Source organism: Amblyomma mixtum, chromosome 10, assembly GCF_055824585.1.
Source record: "Amblyomma mixtum isolate Tamu chromosome 10, ASM5582458v1, whole genome shotgun sequence".
NCBI lineage: Eukaryota > Metazoa > Arthropoda > Arachnida > Ixodida > Ixodidae > Amblyomma > Amblyomma mixtum.
This window is the reverse complement of record NC_143021.1, coordinates 8,735,187-8,757,839: the sequence shown is the minus strand read 5'-3', so window position 1 is coordinate 8,757,839 and position 22,653 is coordinate 8,735,187. Positions and strand designations below refer to the sequence as shown.

The window sequence follows — 22,653 nt, the reverse complement described above, 5'->3', positions numbered from 1 at the left end:
GAAGTGGCCGAATGCTTTGCTTGTGCGGAGGACACACCTGGAGCTGACGCCGAAGCGGTCAGCAGCGTAGACATAAATCCTGGCCTTCCACCCACTGAAAAGAGCCAACTCCAGGACCTCTTGCGGGAGTTTGGTGCGTGTTTCACGTCGTCGTCCAAAGTGCGCCAAACGTCGATAGTTAAACACCGCATTATCACGCATGAAGGAGCCCGACCCATCCATCAGCAGCCCTATCGTGTGTCCCCTCATGAGCGAGATGCTATTCAAACACAGGTCGAAGAGATGCTCACAGACGGCGTCATCCAACCGTCAAGCAGTCCGTGGTCGTCTCCTGTCGTCCTCGTGAAAAAGAAAGACGGGACACTACGGTTCTGCGTCGACTACAGGAAGCTGAACAGTGTGACCAAGAAAGACATGTACCCGCTCCCGCGTATCGACGACTCCCTCGACCGACTTCGTCAAGCCAAGTAATTCTCTTCGGTCGACCTCAGAAGTGGTTATTGGCAGATATAAGTTGATGAGAGGGACCGTGAGAAAACCGCCTTCATTACACCGGACGGGCTGTATGAATTTCGCGTCCTCCCATTCGGGCTCTGCTGTGCTCCTGCCACGTTCCAAAGAATGATGGACACCGTTCTCATCGGTTTGAAGTGGCAGACCTGTCTTGTTTATCTTGACGATGTCATCATTTTTTCCGCAACGTTCACGGAACATCTGCACCGCCTCAGGACTGTCCTCAAAGCCGTCCGATCCGCCAACCTCTCCCTCAAACCAGAAAAATGCCACTTTGGGTTCACCGAATTGAAGTTCCTCGGGCATGTCATTAGTGCTGACGGAATCCGCTCTGACCCAGAGAAGCTTGCTGCCGTTGCTGCCTTTTCGGTCCCCTCCCACAAAAAAGCAGTCCGACGTTTTCTGGGCCTGTGCTCCTATTATCACCGCTTCATTAGAAACTTCGCCCAGCTCGCCAGCCCTCTGACGCTCCTAACCCGTGATGACACGTCATTTTCCTGCGGCAACGAACAACAGACTGCCTTCGACGAGTTACGACGCCTACTCCAATCACCGCCCATCCTGGCACATTTCGACGAAGATTGTGACACGGAGGTGCACACGGATGCGAGCAACGTCGGTCTTGGCGCCGTTCTAGTTCAGCGGCAAAACGGTGTCGACAAAGTAATTGCCTACGCCAGCCGCGCACTGTCGCGTGCTGAGTTGAACTACTCTACCACGGAAAAAGAATGTTTAGCGGTACTCTGGGCCGCCGCCAAGTTTCGCCCATACCTCTATGGCAGACCGTTTCGTATCGTCACCGACCACCACTCGCTGTGCTGGCTGAAAAATTTAAAGGACACTTGCGGCCGCCTAGCACGTTGGGCATTACGCCTGCAGGAATTCGATTTCACCGTCACCTACAAGTCAGGCCGGAAACACACCGACGCTGATACCTTGTCACGCGCTCCCGTCGAACCTCCTCCGCAAGACACCACCGACGATGATAGCTTCCTTGGAGCGGTCAGCACATCTGAGCTCGTTTCCAGACAGCGTGCCGACGCCGAGCTCCGTCTGCTCATCGAACATCTCGAAGGTGGGTGCCCTGAAATACCACGAAACCTAGCTGGTGGACTATCGTCGTTCTGCCTGCGGAGAGGGGTGCTTTATAAAAAGAACTCCACTTCAAGTCCGACAACTTACCTGCTCGTCGTACCGTCTGATCTGCGGGATGAAGTCCTCCTTGCCTGCCATGATGAACCGACTTCCGGCCACCTTGGAGTTACCCGCACCTTATCCCGAATCCGGCAGAACTATTACTGGCCCAACCTAACTTCAAGTGTCAAGCATTATGTCCGGACATGCCGGCAATGCCAGCGGCGAAAAAAACCCGCGCTCAAGCCTCCTGGACTGCTTCAATGCATCGAGCCGCCACAAATACCATTCGACAAAGTCGGCATGGACCTTTTGGGGCCATTTCCTCTCTCGTCTTCCGGCCACAAGTGGATCGTAGTCGCCACAGACTACTTGACCCGCTACGCTGAAACGAAGGCCCTTGCGCGAGGTACTGCCGCCGAAGTTGCCCACTTCTTTATGCCCGACATCGTGCTTAGACACGGCGCCCCATCGGCCATCATTACTGACCGAGGCAAGGCGTTTACAGCCCGACTCCTACGCGACATCTTAGCACTTAGCCATACTGCTCATCGACCAACAACTGCGTATCATCCCCAAACCAATGGTCTAACGGAACGGCTCAACAAAACATTGGCGGACATGATCTCGATGTACGTCGACGTTGAACACAAAACCTGGGATGAGGTCTTGCCGTACGTCACCTTCGCATATAATACCGCGACGCACGAAACCACCCAGTTCACCCCGTTCCGTCTCGTGTATGGCAGAGAGGTCCGCATGATGCTAGACGCCATGCTGCCGTACGGCGACGCAGAGCTTCCCCCTGAAGCTGGCCACTTCGTGGAGCAAGCAGAGCAGGCCCGTCAGCTGGCCCGCTTGCACATCAAGGACCAGCAATCCGCCGATGCCCGACACTATAACCTTCGGCACAGGGACGTGCACTACGAGCCGGGCGACCACGTGTGGGTGTGGACACCAGTGCGCCGCAAGGGATTGTGCGAATAGCTTTTAAATAGGCATTTTGGCCCGTACAGAGTCCTGCGCCGCCTGAACAGCGTCAACTACGAAGTTGTCCCCCATGGAACTGTGGTCGTCGGCCCTCAGCGTCAACGGCCTGAAATCGTGCATGTAGTGCGCTTAAAGCCGTACTTTTCGCGTGACTGAGCGCTGTGTTCACGCTGTTTCGTACCTTTTCCCCTTACCCCACGTGTGAACTTGACTCTCCCTGCATGTCATCTAGCGCGCACTGTATAGTTCACCTCACCCCCAGTCTTTTTTTTTGTTCCTCCTACCCTCACTGTACATATTCCATTCCACATCGAGACGATGTTTGCTTTCGCGGGGGGGAATAATGCCACGCGCCTAACGCGCCGCGCGGCCTCCGCGCTGAGTCGAAGACGACGACGAAGCGGCGGTGGGCTCTCGTGACGCGCTGTTCTGTTCTGTGTCGTGGAAGCTGGCTCCATAATTAAAAGAAGGCTCCCGGTCTTGGGTTCTTCCCGACGTCTACCTTCACGGCTCCTCTGATCGTGACAATATAACTTCCGTGAAGCGTTCTTGGTGGGAGCATGACTTCCATTCTTCCATAGAGTTTTACTAAGTGGAACTTATTATTACCTTCAATATTCCATTCAGACTGCCATTTATCTCTGAGCTTGTGCTGTACTGACTTCATGACATCTTTGTAGGGAATGTTAACTTTCTTCCGAGCTTTCGCAGCGCATTCATCCGCTTTCTCATTTAAAGTGATTCCACTGTGGCTAGGGACCCAGCAAACTTTTATGTCTTGTCCCTGTATTGTGGCGCTTGTTATGCTGTGTATGATATCACCGATTAGTGGTGTCACTGCATTTCTATGATGAAGTGTGGTTAGTATGCTCAGAGAATCAGTGTAAATGATACTGAAGTAGAGGGTTGGACGGAAACCCGTCTGGTCGGGGGCGCACATGAAGAAGAAGAAGGCAGAACACCGACCGAAATAAAAATGAATACTTTAAACGACGTTTCGGCTCCCACACGGGAGCCTTGTTGACAAAAAAGTACAGACGTGAAAAGGCTGGCTATTTATGTCCTAGGCAGCCGGCGTATGCACTAGGAAGTGCACCGTCAGTGCGATTAAGAGTGTGTGCGATTGTCTGATTGATTAAGGATTCCAGATATAGACGGCTTTTGAGATTCTTTTCTGTTTTTAAAATGCGCGTTGCTCCAATCTATGTCATGCTGCCTGCTTTCAGAATGTTCGGCGAGTGCATTTGACGAAGCTTTCTTGTTTTCAACATCATACTGGTGTTGTTTCAACATTTTAACAAAGTTTTCACTTTCACCCACATACACATGGTGACAGTCTCTACACGGTATACTGTACACTACGCCCGGAAACTTTTCCTTTGGCAGGCAGTCTTTTACGTTGACGAGAGCTCGCCGCAACTTTTTCGACGGCACATGTGACACCTCGACGTCGTAAGATCGCAGGATGCACGACAAGGTTTCGCTGATCCCGGGCACATATGGCACAGGTGCACGTTTTTTGTCAGCTGGGCCACTGTCAGATCGTGGGGGTCGCAACAGTTTGCGTTCCACAGCGTTGACGAAAGGCAACGGGTAGCCACATCCGGAGAGGTCCTTGCGAACTCTTTGACGGTCGGCTTTGGCGTCCTCTGGCTCTGTGCAGATGCGGTCTGCTCGGCGAAAAAGCGAGGCAACCACTGATCTCTTGTGAGAGGCTGGGTGAAGGGAGTTAAAGTGAAGATAGCGGCCAGTATGAGTGCTCTTTCTGTAAACTTTGAATGACAGTGCGGATTGGCTTCGTTTCACTAAGACGTCCAAAAATGGAAGCTGTCCATTCTCTTCTTTTTCGACTGTGAACTGGATGGCTCTTTCGATGCTGTTAAGATGCGCTGTGAAATCAAGTAAAGCATCCTTCTTGATAATAGAAAAACAGTCATCGACGTACCGCACAAAACTCTTTGGTTGTGGGCTGAATGAATCTAGTGCCCGGCTTTCCAGCCATTCGATTGTTAGGTTTGCAGCGGTAACAGAAACTGAAACACCCATGGCTGTGCCGTGAACTTGTTTGTAAAACACATGGTCGAAAGTAAAATAAGTGTTACTCAGGCAGAAATGCAGGAGTCGCCTAAGATCCGGCACATCGATTGGAGACCTGCCTGGCAAAGTGGCATCAGGTTCCAGGGCTACCGCGCAAACCTCGACTGCTAAGTCAATTAGAACACTCGTGAAGAGCGACTTGACATCAAAAGAGACCATCATGTCACAGTCGTCAAGACGCACGTTTCGAACTTTTTTTATCTAAGTCAGCAGAATGACGGACATTGGTGGGGGTTCTTCCGACGAGCGGAGCCAGTATGCGATGCAGGAAGCCGGAGAGCTAATAGAGGGGTGAACGGATTAAATCTACGATAGGCCTCATTGGAACATCGGTTTTGTGTATCTTAGGAAGGCCATACAACGCCGGAGCTGAGCCATTGTGACATAGTAGCGCGAAGTAGAGGGACTTGTGCTGGGGTGGCACCACGCGAAAGACGCCCGATAGAAGCTTTTGCAACTGTGTCTGTATCTTTGCCGTTGGGTCCTTCTTGAGACGCACGTAAGTGCTCTGGTCATTCAGCAAGGCCAGCATTTTATTCTTGTAGTCGACCTTCTCAAGAAGAAAAGTGGAATTTCCTTTGTCAGCTGGTAGAATGACCAAATCGGTATTAGCCCGGATTAGCCCGGCATTAGCTTCGAAAAAGAAGAGAATGGACAGCTTCCATTTTTGGACGTCTTAGTGAAACGAAGCCAATCCGCACTGTCATTCAAAGTTTACAGAAAGAGCACTCATACTGGCCGCTATCTTCACTTTAACTCCCTTCACCCAGCCTCTCACAAGAGATCAGTGGTTGCCTCGCTTTTTCGCCGAGCAGACCGCATCTGCACAGAGCCAGAGGACGCCAAAGCCGACCGTCAAAGAGTTCGCAAGGACCTCTCCGAATGTGGCTACCCGTTGCCTTTCGTCAACGCTGTGGAACGCAAACTGTTGCGACCCCCCCGATCTGACAGTGGCCCAGCCGCCAAAAACGTGCACCTGTGCCATATGTGCCCGGGATCAGCAAAACCTTGGCGCATCCTGCGATCTTACGCCGTTGAGGGGTCACATGTGCCGGCGAAAAAGTTGCGGCAAGCTCTCGTCAACGTAAAAGTCTGCCTGCCAAAGGAAAAGTTTCCGGGCGTAGTGTACAGTATACCGTGTAGAGACTGTGACCATGTGTATGTGGGTGAAAGGGGAAACTTTGTTAAAATGTTGAAACAACACCAGTATGATGTTGAAAACAAGAAAGCTTCGTCAAATGCACTCGCCGAACATTCTGAAAGCAGGCAGCATGACATAGATTGGAGCAATTCGCGCATTTTAAAAACAGAAAAGGGTCTCAAAAGCCTTCTATATCTGGAATCCTTAATCATTCAGACAACCGCATGCACTCTTAATCGCACTGACGGTGCACTTCCTAGTGCATACGCCCGCTGCCTAGGACACATTTTAAAGCATAAATAGCCAGCCTTTTGACGTCTGTACTTTTTTGTGAACAAGGCTCCCGTGTGGGAGCCGAAACATCGTTTAAAGTATTCATTTTTATTTTGGCCGCGGTTCTGCCTTCTTCTTCATGTAAATGGTACTGTTCTGCATGTTCTCATTTATTATTTTTTCTGCAGCCACCGAAACTGCCTAACACTCGGCGGTGAAAATGGATGCACACTCAGGTAGCCGTACTATTTTTCCCAATTATTCTCAACCACAGCACTTCCGACGTAGTGTGCTGATTTTGAGCCATCGGTATAAAATGCTTCGTATTCTTGGTATTTTTGGTTTAGTGCTAAATGTTCTTGTAATATCTGCTCATGCGGTGTGTGTTTTTTCCGAAACTGTGTTAATGTGAAGCTGCACACAGATGGTAGGCAGTACCAAGGCGGGAGTGGATCAGGTTTGCGGGCAATGTTAAGCAATGTGTCCATTATGTTTAGTTCTTGGCATTTCTCTTCAAGGCGGAGAAGAAGTGGCCTGGTTGCGAGTGGTTTCTTAGTAAATAGTGTTCGAGATGGGCACTTTGTAACGAGTGGGTAACAGATGTGTTTAGGCTGGGAACGGATCTATAAAATATATGAGCATATGAGCATTGTTCTTTTGTCTGCAAGTGGTGGTTCATTGGTTTCTACGTACAGGCTTTTTATGGGTGACGTCCTGTAAGCCCCAGTTGAAAGACGCAATCAAAAATTGTGCACAGGGTCCAGTCCCTTCAAGTACGACGGCCTTGCTGATCCATACGCTATGCAACCATAATCTAAAACGGAACGTACTACAGAGCGATAAATCTGTAGAAGGCATACCCGATCAGAACCCCAGTGTTTGCGTGAAAGGACTTTCAGTATGTTCAGTGCTAGCGACGCTTTCTTTTTTAGTGCGTTTATGTGAGGCAGGAAATTAAGTTTTTTGTCGAAAGTGGTGCCTAGAAATTTGTGTTCCTTTTTTGAAGGCATTTCGGTTTGGTTTAGGTGTAATGTGGGATTTGTGTGCAAGCCTCGTTTGAGTGAAAAAAGTACGGCCACTGTTTTCTGTTGTGAGAACTGGAAACCATTTTGTCTGCCCATGTTGCCATTTTGTTTATTGTAAGCTGTACTTGTCTTTCGCATGTAGATATAATGGAAGATGTGCATGCTATCTGAAGATCGTCAACATAGTCTGAATACATAATAGACCATGGGATTATTCTCTTAATAGAATTCATTTTTACAATGAAGAGAGTTGTGCTTAAAATGCACCCTGAGGCACTCCATTTTTCTGAATAAAATTCTTCGAAAGGGTAGAGCCTAGGCGGACCTTAAATGAACGGTTAGACAAAAAGTCTTCAATGGAGTTCAGAATTCTGCCACGGATGCCGAGCTCAGCTAAGTCTTGAAGAATCCCGAACCTCCAGGTAGTATCATGCTTTTTCTAAATAAAAAAAGACGCCAAGACAGTGTTGTTTGTGTATAAAAGCTTCTCTGACAGTATTTTCAAGGGGGACTAGGTGATCTGTAGTGGAGCATCCCTTTTTAAAACCACACTGATGGATATCAAGACGTTCACAGGATTGAAGAACAAAAGTTAATCTTATATTAAAGACACTTTCAAAGATTTTGGCGAGGCAACTGGTTAAGGCTAGTCTATAACTGCTAGGAGAGGTCGGGGGTTCACTAGGTTTAAGAAACTACAATAATAGCTTTTTTCCAGGCTTCAGGTTTTCCAAACTGCATTAAAAAACATTAAAAGTGCTTCTATGGCAGGTTCGGAAAGATGGGCAAGCATTTGATTTATTTATTTATTTATTGAACCTCACAGGCCCGAGCGGGCATTGTGTGAGGGGGGTTACAGTATCAAAAAGGATTTCAGCAACAAGAGGCAAACACTGGGTATATAAGTATCAAAACAGAACATAATTCACAAGAACTAACAGAAAACTAAATCGTACCTACACAGCGTAATACTCACAGGTGCATACATACATATACACAGAAAAATAAGGCTAACATGGTAACACATGTACTATCAGCGTCAATTGAAACCCGAACAGGCCAATTGAAACCCGAACAGCACAACTCGCAGATATTATACTAGGGAGGCAAAATTCATGAGCAGTTGATTTTCCCATCGAAGCCGAAAAGACCGCTCTTCTGAAATGTTAATAGCCCACGCCTGTATTTCACCTCCAGCCTCTAATATGCTTGATTTTTTGTGCTCGCGTTTCAGGTGTTTTGTTCGCATTTCATTTGACGCTGATAGTACGTTGTACAAAATAACACATGTACTTAGCGCTAGCAGTATAAGTTTAACACGTGTTCACGGAATGATGCAGGGTTAGGTAACGATGCAATTGCATCAGGAAGATCATTCCAGAGTGAAATGGCACGAGGAAGTGCAGATGAATTGAACGCTTTTGTACGGCCGAAAATGCGAGAAAAACTAAGATGATTATGCAAGCGTCGAGACGTGCGCAGTGGATTGCTGAGTGGCAGAGGTGATGGTCTATCTGTGTACACGTACTTGTGGATCAAGCATAGAAGCGCGACTTGGCGGCGTTTTTCTAAGGGCGGGAGATCGTGTTCTTTTTTCATTTCAGACACACTTGATTGGCGGGTATAATTGTTAGAAATAAATCTCGGCAGCTCTGTTCTGTGTCAATTCTAATTTTAAGTTCAGATAGTTTTGATGTGGTGACCATATCGGAGATGCATATTCAAGCTGGGGGCGAACGTAAGTCACGTAAGCTAACTTACGAACATGCGCAGGCGCATGTATTTCGTCGGGTTCTGGAGCAGTTTTTCTGCCAGCAGATAGTACTCTATTGATTTCTTGAAGGGTAATTAGACTATTGTATTTTTCATTTGCACATCCACTTGTTAAGAGCCTCTGTTTTTAAGCTGTATTTTTGTATTTAAAAAAAAGACTGCGCATAGCGTGATGAATTCGGAACTGCACCAAAATGTTCCCCCAATATGTCTGCCTGTTTCCCTCTGCTTGTTTGTGTGCCACGTGTTGTTAAATAAGGAATTCTGAATGGTGAAAAGTTGCCGTTCAATTTCCAAACCTGCTCCCGCATTTTTTTGAGACATGATTTGACTATTGATAGATGAAACATAACTCTGCCATGATGCTTTCTCGGCACTGCGATGGACGTACCGAGCTTTAGCTCTTGGCTTCTTAAAATTTACAAGATTCTCATATGTGGGATATTTGAGAAATTTACCCCAAGCTCTCTTTTGTTGTTTTTTTGCTTCCTTACAGTCTTTTGCCCGCCAAACATTGTGGCCTTGTCGCACCACTCCTGTCGACTGAGGAATAGCTGGGAGTCATGATACAATGCGTGAACTCCTCATTTATTTGATTGATAGTGAGACCCTCTGGAACTATATTGCCGCACTTAGTTTAGACATCACTCTACCGGCGCCCCCGTGCGGTCTGTCTTCGACCTTTGTCGCGCGCCGGACTTCGTCCTCTTCTGCTCGGTGCTAGGGCCTGCCGGCTGCGCTCTGCCCAGTGTGCTCGCCAGGTACTGTTCTGCCAGGGATAGAACGTCCTACCGGCGTCCGTGACATTTTTGGTGGAGGTGCTGGGTACGATCTATGTACGAAGAGGTCCCAGGAACCTCCAGCGCTCAGCCACACTCCCTGGACACGACACCTGTCCACAAGTCAAGCCGCCGCTTGAAAGGCTTAGCCCCCGAGTACAATCCCCTCACCTCGCCATCCCGCAAGATGACCTCTACGGTGGCCAGCCAGACCTTCCAGCAATCTGTGAGTTCGCCACCGCTGCTTCTTCATTCGCCTCGTACGCCCGCGTCATTTCATGGTGACAAGTTTGAAGATGTGTAGGACTGGTTGGACGGGTATGACAGGGTCTCTGAATTTAATCTGTGGGACGAGGACCGCAAGCTTCGGAACGTCTACTTTGCCCTCCAGGACGCCGCCAAGACCTGGTTCGAAAACCACGAATTCGCCATCCACACCTGGCAAGACTTCCGGCGCCAGTTGCTGGATACGTTCAGCAGCAACGAACGGAGCGAGCGTGCTGAATCGGCCCTGCAATCGAGAGCGCAGCCGGCAGGCCCTAGCACCGAGCAGAAGAGGACGAAGTCCGGCGCGCGACAAAGGTCGAAGACAGACCGCACGGGGGCGCCGGTAGAGTGATGTCTAAACTAAGTGCGGCACAGCAGGACGCCTTCGAAAAGCTCCGCAAACGCCTACAAACAACGCCCATTCTTGCCCATTTTGACGAGGAGGCGGATACAGAACTTCACACCGATGCCAGCAACATTGGCCTTGGTGCAGTCCTCGTCCAGTGGCAAGATGGTGTTGAGCGCGTGATTGCTTACGGCAGCCGCACGCTGTCTCGGTCCGAGGCCAATTACTCAACCACTAAAAAGGAGTGCCTAGCTGTTGTGTGGGCGATAACGATGTTCCGGCCCTACTTGTATGGTCGCCCGTTTCGGGTCGTGAGTGACCAACACTCACTGTGTTGGCTCGCGAATCTTAACGACCCCTCGGGCCGGCTAGCTCGTTGGAGCCTTCTCTTGCGAGAATTTGATGTAACAGTTGTCTACAAGTCGGGCAACAAACACAGCGATGCAGACTGCTTGTCCGGTGCTCCTATCCCGTCCAGCTCTGATGACCTCGAAGATGACCCTCTATTTATTGGTGCTCTGACCACGTCCGCCCTCGCTCAACAACAGAGGGACAACACGGAATTACGGCAACTCATCGATTATCTTGAGGGTACCGCCTCGTTACCGCCTCGTCTATTCGCGCGTGGCTTGTCGTCGTTTTGCTTGCGAGATGGCGTCCTCTACAAAAGAAATTACGGCCCGACGGACTCTGGTTACCTGCTCGTGGTTCCAACGGCGCTCCGCACTGACGTTTTGCAGGCATGCCACGACGAGCTTCCTTCCAGCCACCTCGGATTTTTTCGAACGATGGCACGAGTTCGTCACCGTTATTACTGGCCCAGGCTTTCTGCGGCTGTCAAGCGTTATGTACGCGCCGCGAGTGTCAACGTCGGAAGAAACCACCTTTCAAACCGGCTGGCTTGCTCCAACCCATTGCTCCGCCGAGAATTCCTTTCCACCAACTCGGCATGGACTTACTGGGCCCATTTCCCACGTCATCATTGGGTAACCGGTATATTGTGGTTGCCACCGACTACCTAACCCGGTATTGTGAGACGAAAGCCCTTCCCCGCGGCACTGCTGCTGAAATTGCTGACTTTTTCATCATCAGCATAGTCCTCCGCCATGGCGCCCCTTATGTTGTTTTAACTGACCGAGGCACAGAGTTCACGTCCACGCTTACTCAGGAAGTTATGCGGCTCAGTGGCACAAGTCATCGTAAGACCACAGCTTACCATCCTCAAACCAACGGCCTAACCGAGCGCCTCAATAAGACTATCGCTGATATGATTTCTATGTACGTCGACGATGACCATAAGAACTGGGACGAAATCCTTCCGTACTTCACGTTTGCCTACAATACTGCCCTTAAAGAGACGACGGGGTTCACGCCATTTCGTTTGGTACACGGTCGTGAAGTCGTGACTATGTTGGACACGATGTTGTTGCCCGATATTGCACGCCCATCCCTTGCTGACGCTGATGCATTCGTTCGGCATGCAGAGGCTGCCCGCCGGCTGGCTCGGCAACGAACCTGCCTGCGGCAAGAAGTCGATGCTCACCGCTATAACCTCCGTCACCGCGAAGTCATTTTCCAGCCTGGCGATCAAGTGTGGGTTTGGAGCCCCATCCGTCTGCGCGGTCGCTCCGAGAAGCTTTTGCGCCGTTACTTCGGCCCCTACGAGGTACTCCGCAAACTCAGCGACGTTACGTATGAAGTGCGCCCGCAAGGGAGTGTTCGTTCTTCCAGACGCCCGCCGACATCCGAAATTGTGCACGTCGCAAGACTGAAGCCATACCATGCCCGCTAGGACAACTCTCACCACGTTCAGTGCCTGGATTTCTGTTAACACCCACATGAGCTCCCCCTCACTTTCAGGCATCGAGTCGATGCCTTTCCAGAGGGGAGGGGCAATGCCGCACTTAGTTTAGACATCACTCTACCGGCGCCCCCGTGCGGTCTGTCTTCGACCTTTGTCGCGCGCCGGACTTCGTCCTCTTCTGCTCGGTGCTAGGGCCTGCCGGCTGCGCTCTGCCCAGTGTGCTCGCCAGGTACTGTCCTGCCAGGGATAGAACGTCCTACCGGCGTCCGTGACAATATTTTGCAGAGTTCATCATCATCATCATCATCATCAGCCTGACTACACCCACTGCAGGGCAAAGGCCTCTCCCATGTCTCTCCAGTTAACCCTGTCCTTTGCTAGTTGCCGCCACTGTATCCTCGCAAACTTCTTAATCTCATCCACCCACCTAACTTTCTTCCGTCCCCTACTACGTTTGCTTTCTCTTGGAATCCACTCTGTTACCCTTAAGGACCAGCGGTTATCTTGCCTTCGCATTACATGCCTTGCCCAAGCCCACTTCTTCCTCTTGATTTCAACTAGGATGTCATTAACCCGCGTTAATTCCCTCACCCACTCCGCCCTATTCCGATCTCTTAACGTTACACCTATCATTTTCCTTTCCATAGCTCGCTGCGTTGTTCTTAAGCTGAACCCTCTTTGTTAGCCTCCACGTTTCTGCCCCATAGGTGAGCACCGGTAGGATACAGCTGTTATATACTTTTCTCTTCAGGGATATTGGTAAGCTACCATTCATGATCTGAGAGAACCTGCCATACGCGCTCCACGCCATTCTTATTCTTCTAGTTATTTCCCTCTCATGATCCGGATCTGCGGTCACTACCTGCCCTAAGTAGACATATTCTCTTACTACCTCTAGCACCTCGCTACCAATTGCGAACTGCTGTTCCCTTGCAAGGCTATTGAACATTACTTTGGTTTTCTGCATGTTAATTCTTAGCCCCACCGTTCTACTCTGCCTGTATAGCTGATTGATCATGCTTTGCAGTTCTTGTCCTGAGTGGCTTAGCAAGGCAATGTCATCAGCGAATCGCAAATTACTCAGGTATTCTCCGTTAACTCTTATCCCCAACTCTTCCCATTCCAGTCCCCGGAATACCTCTTGTAAGCAGGCAGTGAAGAGCATTGGCGAGATCGTGTCTCCCTGCCTGACACCTTTCCGTATTGGAATTTTATTGCTGACTTTATGGAGAACTATAGTAGCTGTGCAATCGTTATAAATATCTTCCAATATTTTCACATAGCACTCTTCCACACCCTGATTCCGCAATGCCTGCATGACAGCTGAGGTTTCCACTGAGTCGAATGCTTTCTCGTAATCAATGAAGGCTATATATAGGGGTTGGTTATATTCTGCGCATTTCTCTATCACCTGATTTATAGTGTGAATGTGGCCTTTTGTCGAGTATCCTTTACGAAAGCCTGCCTGATCATTTGGTTGGCTAAAGTCCAAGGTTGTCCTGACTCTATTAGCCATTACCTTAGTAAATACCTTGTAGGCAACGGACAATAAGCTGATCGGTCTGTAATTCTTCAAGTCCTTGACGTCTCCTTTCTTATGAATTAAGATAATGTTCGCGTTCTTCCAAGCTTCAGGTATTCTCTAGGTCACAAGGCATTGCGTATACAGGGTGGCTAGTTTTTGTAGCACAATCTCTCCTCCGTCTTTCAGCTAATCTGCTGTTACCTGATACTCACCAGCTGCTTTCCCTCTTTGCATTGCTCCTAAGGCTTTCTTTACTTCCTCCTTCGTTACTGGCGGGATGTCCCATTGCTGTGCTCGACTGCCTCCCTCAGTAACTTGATGATTACATTCGCTACTGTATAGATTTGTGTAGAACTGTTCGGCTAATTCAACTATCTTATCCATATTGCTGATGACATTGCCCTGTTTGTCTTTTAGGGCATACATCTGGTTTTTACCTGTGCCCAGTTTTCTCCTCACTGATTTTAGGCTACCTCCGTTCCTTAGAGCATGCTCGATTTTCTCCATGTTAAACTTTCTTATGTCGGCTACCTTGCGCTTATTTATTAACTTAGATATCTCTGCTAGTTCTATCCTGTCTGTGCAGTTAAACGTCCTCATGCTTTGACGTTTCTTAATCAGATCTTTAGTTTCCTGAGATAGCTTGTTGGTATCCTGTCGAACCATCCTACCACCTACTTCTGCGGCGCACTCTGTAACGATAGCTGTGAGATTATCATTCATTGTTTCAACACTACGGTCGTCTTCTTCAGTTAAAGCGGAAAATCTGTTCTGCAGTGACAATCTGAATTCCTCTACCTTCCCTCTTAATGCTAACTCGTTAATAGTCTTTCGCTTCACCAGTTTCCTCCGTTCACTCTTCAAATCTAAGCTAATACGAGACCTTACCATTATGTGGTCGCTGCAACGGACCTTACCGAGGACATCCACATCCTTTACGATGCCAGGGTGTGCACACAGTATGAAGTCTATTTCATTTTTAGTCTCACCATTGGGGCTCTTCCACGTCCACTTCCTGTTTGCTCGTTTGCGGAAGAAGGTATTCATAATCCGTAAATTATTTCTATCTGCGAACTCTACTAATAACTCTCCCCTATGTTCCTAGAACCTATGCCATAGTCACCTACCGCCTTGTCTCCAGCCTGCTTTTTACCTACCTTTGCATTAAAGTCGCCCATCAGTACAGTGTACTGTGATTTTACTTTGGTCATTGCCGATTACACATCCTTATAGAAGCTTTCTACTATCTGGTCATCATGGCTTGATGTAGGCGCGTATGCCTGCACCACCTTCAGCTTGTACCTCTTATTAAGACTATTTACGGTAGCTGCCACTCTCTCGTTAATACTGTAAAACTCCTCGATGTTGCTAGCTATATCCTGATTCATGAGAAATCCCACACATAGTTCTCGCCTATCTGCTAATCCACGATAGCACAGTACATGCCCGCCCTTTAGTTCTGTATACGCCTCACCTGTTCTCCTAACCCCACTAAGCCCTATGACATCCCATTTAATACCGGCTAATTCCTCCAGCAGCACTGCTAAGCTAGCCTCACTTGATAAGGTTCTTGCGTTAAACGTTGCCAGGTTCAGTTTCCAGAGTTGCTTGAGCTATAAAAGTGACCAGACAGTGAGGTGAAGCTTCCAGCGTCGTGGTTTTGTTGGAATTATTAGAACCATAGCCATTTTGGGAGCCATGTTTTTTTGGAAGCAGGGTTCAGCTTAAGGACAACGCAGCGAGCTACGGAGAGAAAAATGATATGTGTAACGTTAAGAGATTGGAAGCGAGCGGAGTGGGTGAGGGAACAAGCTCGGGTTAATTACATCCTAGTTGAAATCAAGAGGAAGAAATGGGTTTGGCTAGGGCATGTAATGCGAAGGCAAGATAACTGCTGGTCCTTAAGGGTAACGGAGTGGATTCCAAGAGTAGGCAAACGTAGCAGGTGACGGCAGAAAGTTAGGTGGGCGGATGAGATTAAGAAGAAGGGTTGAAATGCGGGCCAGTTGGTACATTGCCTTTGTCTCTTTTGCTCAGTGATTAGTGATGATGCTGCTGCGCATGCACTGCTGGCCTTGCTCGGACCATGTATTTTCCAATAAACTTCAGTTGCTAGTCCAGTCGTTGTGGTGTGTACACTCTTCTTGTCCGTCGTCTTGTGTAACTGGTTTTTTGAGATTAAGAAGTTTGTGGGGATACAGTGGCCACAACTGGCAGGGGACATGGCTAACTGGAGAGACATGGGAGAAGCCTTTGCCAGCAGTGGGTGTAGTCAGGCTGATGATGATGATGATGAACTGATGCTTACGTTACGTGACTCCAGGTGCATGGGCGTTGCCACGAAATCCAATCCTATTCAGCAATGTTCGCGCCAAAATGTCTTTTGTAGTCTTAAAAACACAATGCAGGTGACAAAATGCAGAATGAGTTCCGGCGGCGGTGGTTGTTTTGGTCAGCGGTGCTTGACAGTTAAAAAAAATTTCGGGGGGGGGAGGGGAGCTGAAGCCCCATAAGCACCCCGTCCCCCTGGCTATGCCCCTGCCCCGGACGTATGCTCTTATTTAAAGACAAAAATCTCTTTGGTCCTTCCGTTCGCAGTTGTTTGCGCTGTTCTCGTGCAACATTTGCTGTTTTACCTAGTGTATAAGCAGGCTGAAAGCCAGAGCTTTGAGCATCGTCTGGAAAATTGTAAAATTTCCGCGAAACCCAGTCAAGCTGCGAAAGCAGCTTTTTGCCTGGAAATCCTTCTAGTTGTTCTGGAAAAATAAATTCAAATTCAATTCAATTCAATTCAATTCAAACTGGCATCCAGGTTTTATCCTGGTGTGGTCAAGGAATATATACGTAATACAGAGCGTTTTTGTCTTCCGAGCTTAAACAGCACTACTGGAATGACGATAAGCTGAAGTTAATCTTATAACGGAATTGTCGGGCAGCAAAAAAAAAAAAGAAAATGGCCAATGACGGCTTTCATTGTGGGGAGCCCGGTCACCTGTTCCGGCGGTGCCCACATCGTGAACTTGGCCTGCGGTATTTTTCCTCCGGTGCGCCAAGACCCCGATTTGGTCAACGGCCCCCTGCGATTAAAGAGTACGTGACGCAGCAACCCCTGTGGTCCATGGCGCGCCGTCAGTCCCGATCACCGTCCCCTCTCCGATCATCATTTTCACCGAATCCGCAGAACTTTTCGCGAGCGACAGCGGACCGCTCGCCCAGTCCTCGCCGGGAAAACTGAGGACAGCCACCTCCGGGAGCGTGGCCGCTGGATATCGATGCTGTAAGGACCCCCTGACGACGCCGACATCCGATGATAGAACTTTGTCGACGTCGACGACAGCAGGTGAACTAAAGGAGCGATTCTCACTCGACATACCCGTGCTTCTCGACGGTCACAGCGTTAGCGCGTTGGTGGACACATGAGCTGAGTTTTTAATTATTAGCGGCAAATTGGCAGTGCTTGTAAAGAAAGTTACGACTCCCTGCTCTGGCGTGCAGATCCGGACGGCGGGGGGCCGTATCATTACTCCGCTTGGACAGTGCACGGCTAGGGTCCAGATCACCGACTCGACGTTCATAGTTAGCTGCCTGGTGCTCCGCAACTGTTCTCAAGACCTAATTTTGGGCGTAGATTTTCTCCGTGAGAATGGTGCCATTATCGACCTGCGGAACAAAACGGTTACATTTTCTACAGCGAAAAACGACGACGCCTCCGGCGTTCGCCAACGCAGCTCCGCCCTTCGTATTTCCCCTGAGACTGTTGATCCCGCCGGGCGCCAGTTTTTTTCCAAGCGTCGAATGCGATGATGGGCTACGTGATGCACCTGCAGACGCCGAGGGCAACCTTTCCTTTCTACTGACACACGGCATTTGCGCGGCCCGAAGCCTTGTCCACCTCCACAACGGTCGGTCGGAGCCTCTGATTACTAATTTTACGAACGAACCTCGTCTCCTTTTCCGAGCTACTACCATCTCATGGGCTGACCGATTGGCCGATGTTACTGAGTGCTTTGCGTCCGAGGCCATGGTACCTCCGGACACGTCCCTGGATCGCATCGATATTAGCTCCGGGCTCTCAGCGACTCAACAGCGCGACCTGCGTGCCCTACTGCTCCAATACAAAACCTCCTTCGCATCCTCGTCGAATGTGCGGCAGATGGCGGTCACGAAGCATCGGATCATCACTTCCGATGATTCTCGCCCCATACGACAGCAGCCGTACCGCATTTCGCCGAAGGAACGCGACGCCATCCAAACGCAGGTGAAGGAGATGCTTACAGACGGCATTATTCAGCCTTCTAAGAGCCCGTGGTCGTCGCCTGTTGTTCTGGTAAAGAAGAAGGATGGGACACTGCGCTTTTGAGTTGATTACAGTAAGCTGAACGCCGTAACGAAAAAGGACGTCTATCTGCTGCCTCGCACCGACGACTCACTCGACAGACTTCGCCGCGCCAAGTATTTTTCGTCAATCGACCTAAAGAGCGGATATTCGCAGATTGAGGTTGATGAATGAGACCCCAAAAAAGCTGCATTCATCACACCCAACGGCCTATATGAATTTAAGGTGTTGCCCTTCGGCCTTTGCTCAGCGCCGGCGACGTTTCAGCGCATGATGGACACTGTCCTGGCTGGCCTCAAATGGCAAACCTGTTTAGTTTACTTAGATGACGTGGTCGTGTTTTCAGAAACCTTCGACCAATACCTTGAACGCCTGCAGACAGTGCTGGACGCCCTGCGATCGACCGACTCGACCCTTAAACCCGAGAAGTGTCACTTTGGCTTCAAAGAGCTCAAGTTTATCGGCCATGTTGTGAGCGCCGACGGCGTAAGACCAGATCCCGAGAAAACTGCCGCTGTAGCCGACTTTCCCCGTCCTACTACAAAGAAAGCGCTCAAGCGCTTCTTGGGTTTGTGCGCCTGCTTCATCCCAGACTTCTCCAACATAGCTTAACCACTGACCCGTTTAACGCGTGAAGATACACTGTTCGTCTGGACTGCCGCGCAACAGGCTGCTTTCACAGGGCTGCGACGGCGGCTGTACTTTACCCCTGTGCTTGCTCACTTTGATGAAGAGGCTGCTACCGAGATACACACCGACGCTAGCAATATTGGGCTTGGTGCCGTCCTCGTTCAGCATCAAGAAGGCGTGGAACGTGTGATCGCGTATGCGAGTCGCACACACTCGCGCACCAAAATCAACTACTCCACCTCAGAAAAGGAGTGCCTCGCTGTCATCTGGGCCACGATGAAATTTCGGCCTTATATCTACGGTCGCCATTTCAAAGTCGTCACAGACCACCATTCCTTGTGCTGGTTGACCCATCTCCGGGACCCATCAGGCCGGCTAGCACGTTGGAGCCTTCGCCTTCAGGAATTTGATTTTAAAGTTGTCTATAAGTCCGGACGTCAACACGAAGATGCAGATACGCTCTCGCGCACCCGGCGAGCAAGCTGATGACAGCAGACAGGATGACAATCGTTTCCTAGGCGTGATCAGCAGTTCGGACTTGGTGGCAAGGCAGCGTGCTGACGCTTACCTGCGGTCTGTCATGGATCACCTAGAGCGCCATGCTTCCAACGTACCTCGACCCTTTTCCCGCCACTTGTCCTCTTTTTGCATTCGCAATGGCGTACTGTACAAGAAAAACTCAAGAAACGGCGACCGGACCTACCTCCTAGTCGAGCCATCAGACCTCCGCGACGACATCCTTTCCGCGTGTCATGATGAGCCCACCTCTGGCCACTTGGGATTTGCACGCACGCTAGCTCGAGTGCGTCAGGCCTATTATTGGCCTAAACTTGCAGCGACCATCCACCGCTACGTCAGAGGTTGCTGTGAGTGCCAGCTTCGTAAGTCGCCACCGCTAAAGCCTGCAGGTTGGCTCCATCCAATTGACCCCCCTCGCACACCTTTTGACCAAGTCGGCATTGATCTTCTGGGCCCGTTGCCTGTATCATCTTCTGGCAATAAGTGGATCATAGTTGCGACTGATTATTTGACGCGCTACGCGGAAACCAAGAAGGTGCCGCGCAGTACACCCTCTGAAATCGCGCATTTCTTCATACACTACATCGTTTTAGGACACAGCGCCAGGTCCTCCGTAGTGACCGATAGGGACACTGCGTTTATAGCGCAGCTCCTGCACGAGGTGTTCCAGCTGAGTCACACGACCCACCGCAAGACTGCTGCATACCACCCGCAGTCAAACGAGCTCACGGAGCGCCTCAACAAAACCTTAGCGGACATGCTGGCAATGTACATACGTCGACGTGAAGCACAGGACCTGGGACGAGATCCTCCCATACGTGACGTTTGCCTATAACACAGAGATTCAGGAAACGACTCGGTTTACGCCGTTTCGCCTCGTCTACGGGCGTGACGTACAAACCATGCTCGACGCCATGCTACAGTCCACCCCTGCCGACCACGCACTCACGTCAGACGCCGAGGAATTTACCCAGCACGCAGAGGAAGCCCGGCAACTGGCCCTTACGAGGTCTGTTAGAAAAGTATCCGACCTTTGGCCGAAGAAAAAAAAAACTGGCATAACTGGAGCGTTGGAAACCTAATAACCTTCAAAGTAGTGTCCTTGGGGCTCCATATACATCTCCCAGCTCTGCTGCCATTGTTGGAAGTATTCTGAAAAGGCCCTTTTCGGAATGGAATTTAGCTCTGCTGTCGTTGCAGCCATAATGTACTTTCTTTTCTGAAATCGCGCTCCTTTCAATGGCCTCTTGATTTTAGGAAACAGCCAGAAGTCGTAGGGGGGCATATCAGGAGAGTAAGGAGCCTGTTGAACTATAGGAGTCTGGTTTTTCGCCACAAAAGTCTGAATCAAATGCGAGGAATGTGCAGGAGCAATGCCGCGAGGGATGCCCCAATTTCTTGTGGACCTCAATTCCGGTCTCTTGCGCCGCACAGCACCAACTAGGCGATGGAGGACATTCCTGTAGTACTCTTTAGTCATTCTTTGATCCTGTGGGGTGCGTACTCGTGGTGTGCCACACAGAGGGAGTCAAAAAAGCAGTCAGCATCACTTTGACATTGCTGTTCACTTGGCGGGCCTTCTTTGGTCTTGATGACGTGGAATGCGTTCTCTGTGACGGCTGGGATTTGGTTTCCGGGTCGTACCCGTACACCAAAGACTCGTCACTAGTGATTACGGCGTCGGTGAAGTCAGGGTAACTGTTTGTGGAATCCAGCATCTCCTGTGAGACTTCAACACGAAGCTGCTTTTTCTCCACCGTCAGCAGCTTCGGCACAAATTTCGCCGCAATTCTCTCCATGGCCAAATCTTCGGTGGTAATGGAATGCGCAGAAAAATTGCTGATGTCCACCTCTTCCGCAATTTCTCGGATAGTCACACAAGAGTCCCGCATCACCACAGCGTTCACTTCGTCAATTACCTGGTAATTTAGGCGTGTTGATGGCCGACCGGAGCGTGGCTCTCTCTCCACAGATGAGCGGCTGTCTTTAAACCAGTTGCACCACTGCTTAATCTGTGTGCTGCTCATAGCATCATCCCCGAAACCCGTCTGAACATTTCAAATGGTTTCCACTTGGCTATCGCCAAGTTTCTAGCAAAATTTGAGGTGGTAGCGCTGCCCCTCTGGCTCCGCCATTTTCCTTGCAACAAAAAACCGACGAGAGCACTGCGCACTGCCTCACTCAAACGCTGCTTCCCAGCGACTGACGCTATCGGCAGGCGGGAACAAATTCGTGCATGCGCACGAGGGCTCAAGGTCGGCTGCTGTAAGCGCGCTTGTTTCATATCCAACAGGTGTTCGCAAAAAAAAATAAAGTCGGATACTTTTCTAACAGACCTCGTATGCACATCCGACGGCAGCAGGCCACGGATGCACAACGCTTCAACCAACGACATCTACACGTAGAGTACCACCCTGACGACAAAGTGTGGGTCGCCCAGCACGTCGCCCAGGACTGTCGGAGAAGCTCCTGAGCCGCTGCTTTGGACCGTACACAGTGCTTCGCCGCCTCACGGATGTGACGTATGAGGTTCTTCCCGATGGCACTCTGCCGAGTTCGCGTCGTCGACCTCAGCCTGAGGTCGTGCACGCGCTGCGCATGAAGCCTTACTTTACGCAGTAACGGGCGTTGCCTCTTCCACGTTTCCTTTTTATTTGTGCCTGCAGCCGTTGAGCGGCACGTGACCGTTTGTTCGCCTGATTACTTACTCCCGTTCGCTCAAAGTGCGCCCACGTTTTCGCTTTCTTTTTCTGGGGGAGGGGGAATAATGCCGCCAGGTGTCCCCGGGCGGCGCCTAGAGGAGGAAAAAGTTTGGGACTCGCGTGCTGTCGCAGCTGGGACTCTGCTTCTCTGTTTGGGTCCTGTGCCTAGCACTGTTATTAAGGGCGCATCTGTGACAATATCAATGAGCGAAAAGAGGTAGCTAGAGAAAAAGCAGCTCGCTCCGCAGCTTGACAACGCTCCAGCCTCTTTTTCATCAGCAGCAACGACAACGGAAAGAAACTTGTCGAAAAAAAAGCTTTTTTTTTCAGAACAGCAACTTTCTAAAATGCATATTGCGTTTAACACGGTGATGAAAAGCAACAAAGTCTTAATTACAATGCAAGGTACGAAAGGAACACTGAGGAAGACAAAAAGCATCATAAAATGGTGGCGCTGCGCTATAATTGTCACAAAAAGGTTGGAGATGTGTCTATGCGGCATTCAAACAGCATCACTGTGCTGCAGGTCTAGGTTATTCGTAATAATTGCTTAATCCTTTTGACCCAATAGCTAGCGCATGAAAAAGGAACAAACCATGGTGGTTGGTACCGAAAAGTGTGGGTTTTCGTATTTCTTGTTACGTGTGCTAAATATATAATGGTTTCTGGTCTTCTTTGCACTGTTTTCTTGTAAGCACAGAACAGTTTGTAAGCGCAAACATTATCCGCTGTCATGACAATGTGTTTTCGTAAAAGTAGTTTTGTGTGTTCTAACCTGGAAGTGTTCTATATTGCACGG

General features: G+C 49.7%; 1 protein-coding gene and 1 pseudogene across 1 annotated transcript; one reads left to right on the top strand and one right to left on the bottom strand.

Annotated features, from left to right (window-relative positions):
• Window positions 1–3,744: 3,744 nt before the first annotated feature.
• On the bottom strand, window positions 3,745–4,683 carry LOC149325090 (uncharacterized). The gene has a single exon (XM_089564185.1). It carries the CDS (start codon window positions 4,681–4,683, stop codon window positions 3,745–3,747), a length of 939 nt encoding a protein of 312 aa, XP_089420311.1.
• Window positions 4,684–16,627: 11,944 nt separating this feature from the next.
• LOC149325089 (uncharacterized) lies at window positions 16,628–21,836 on the top strand (annotated as a pseudogene).
• Window positions 21,837–22,653: the final 817 nt, after the last annotated feature.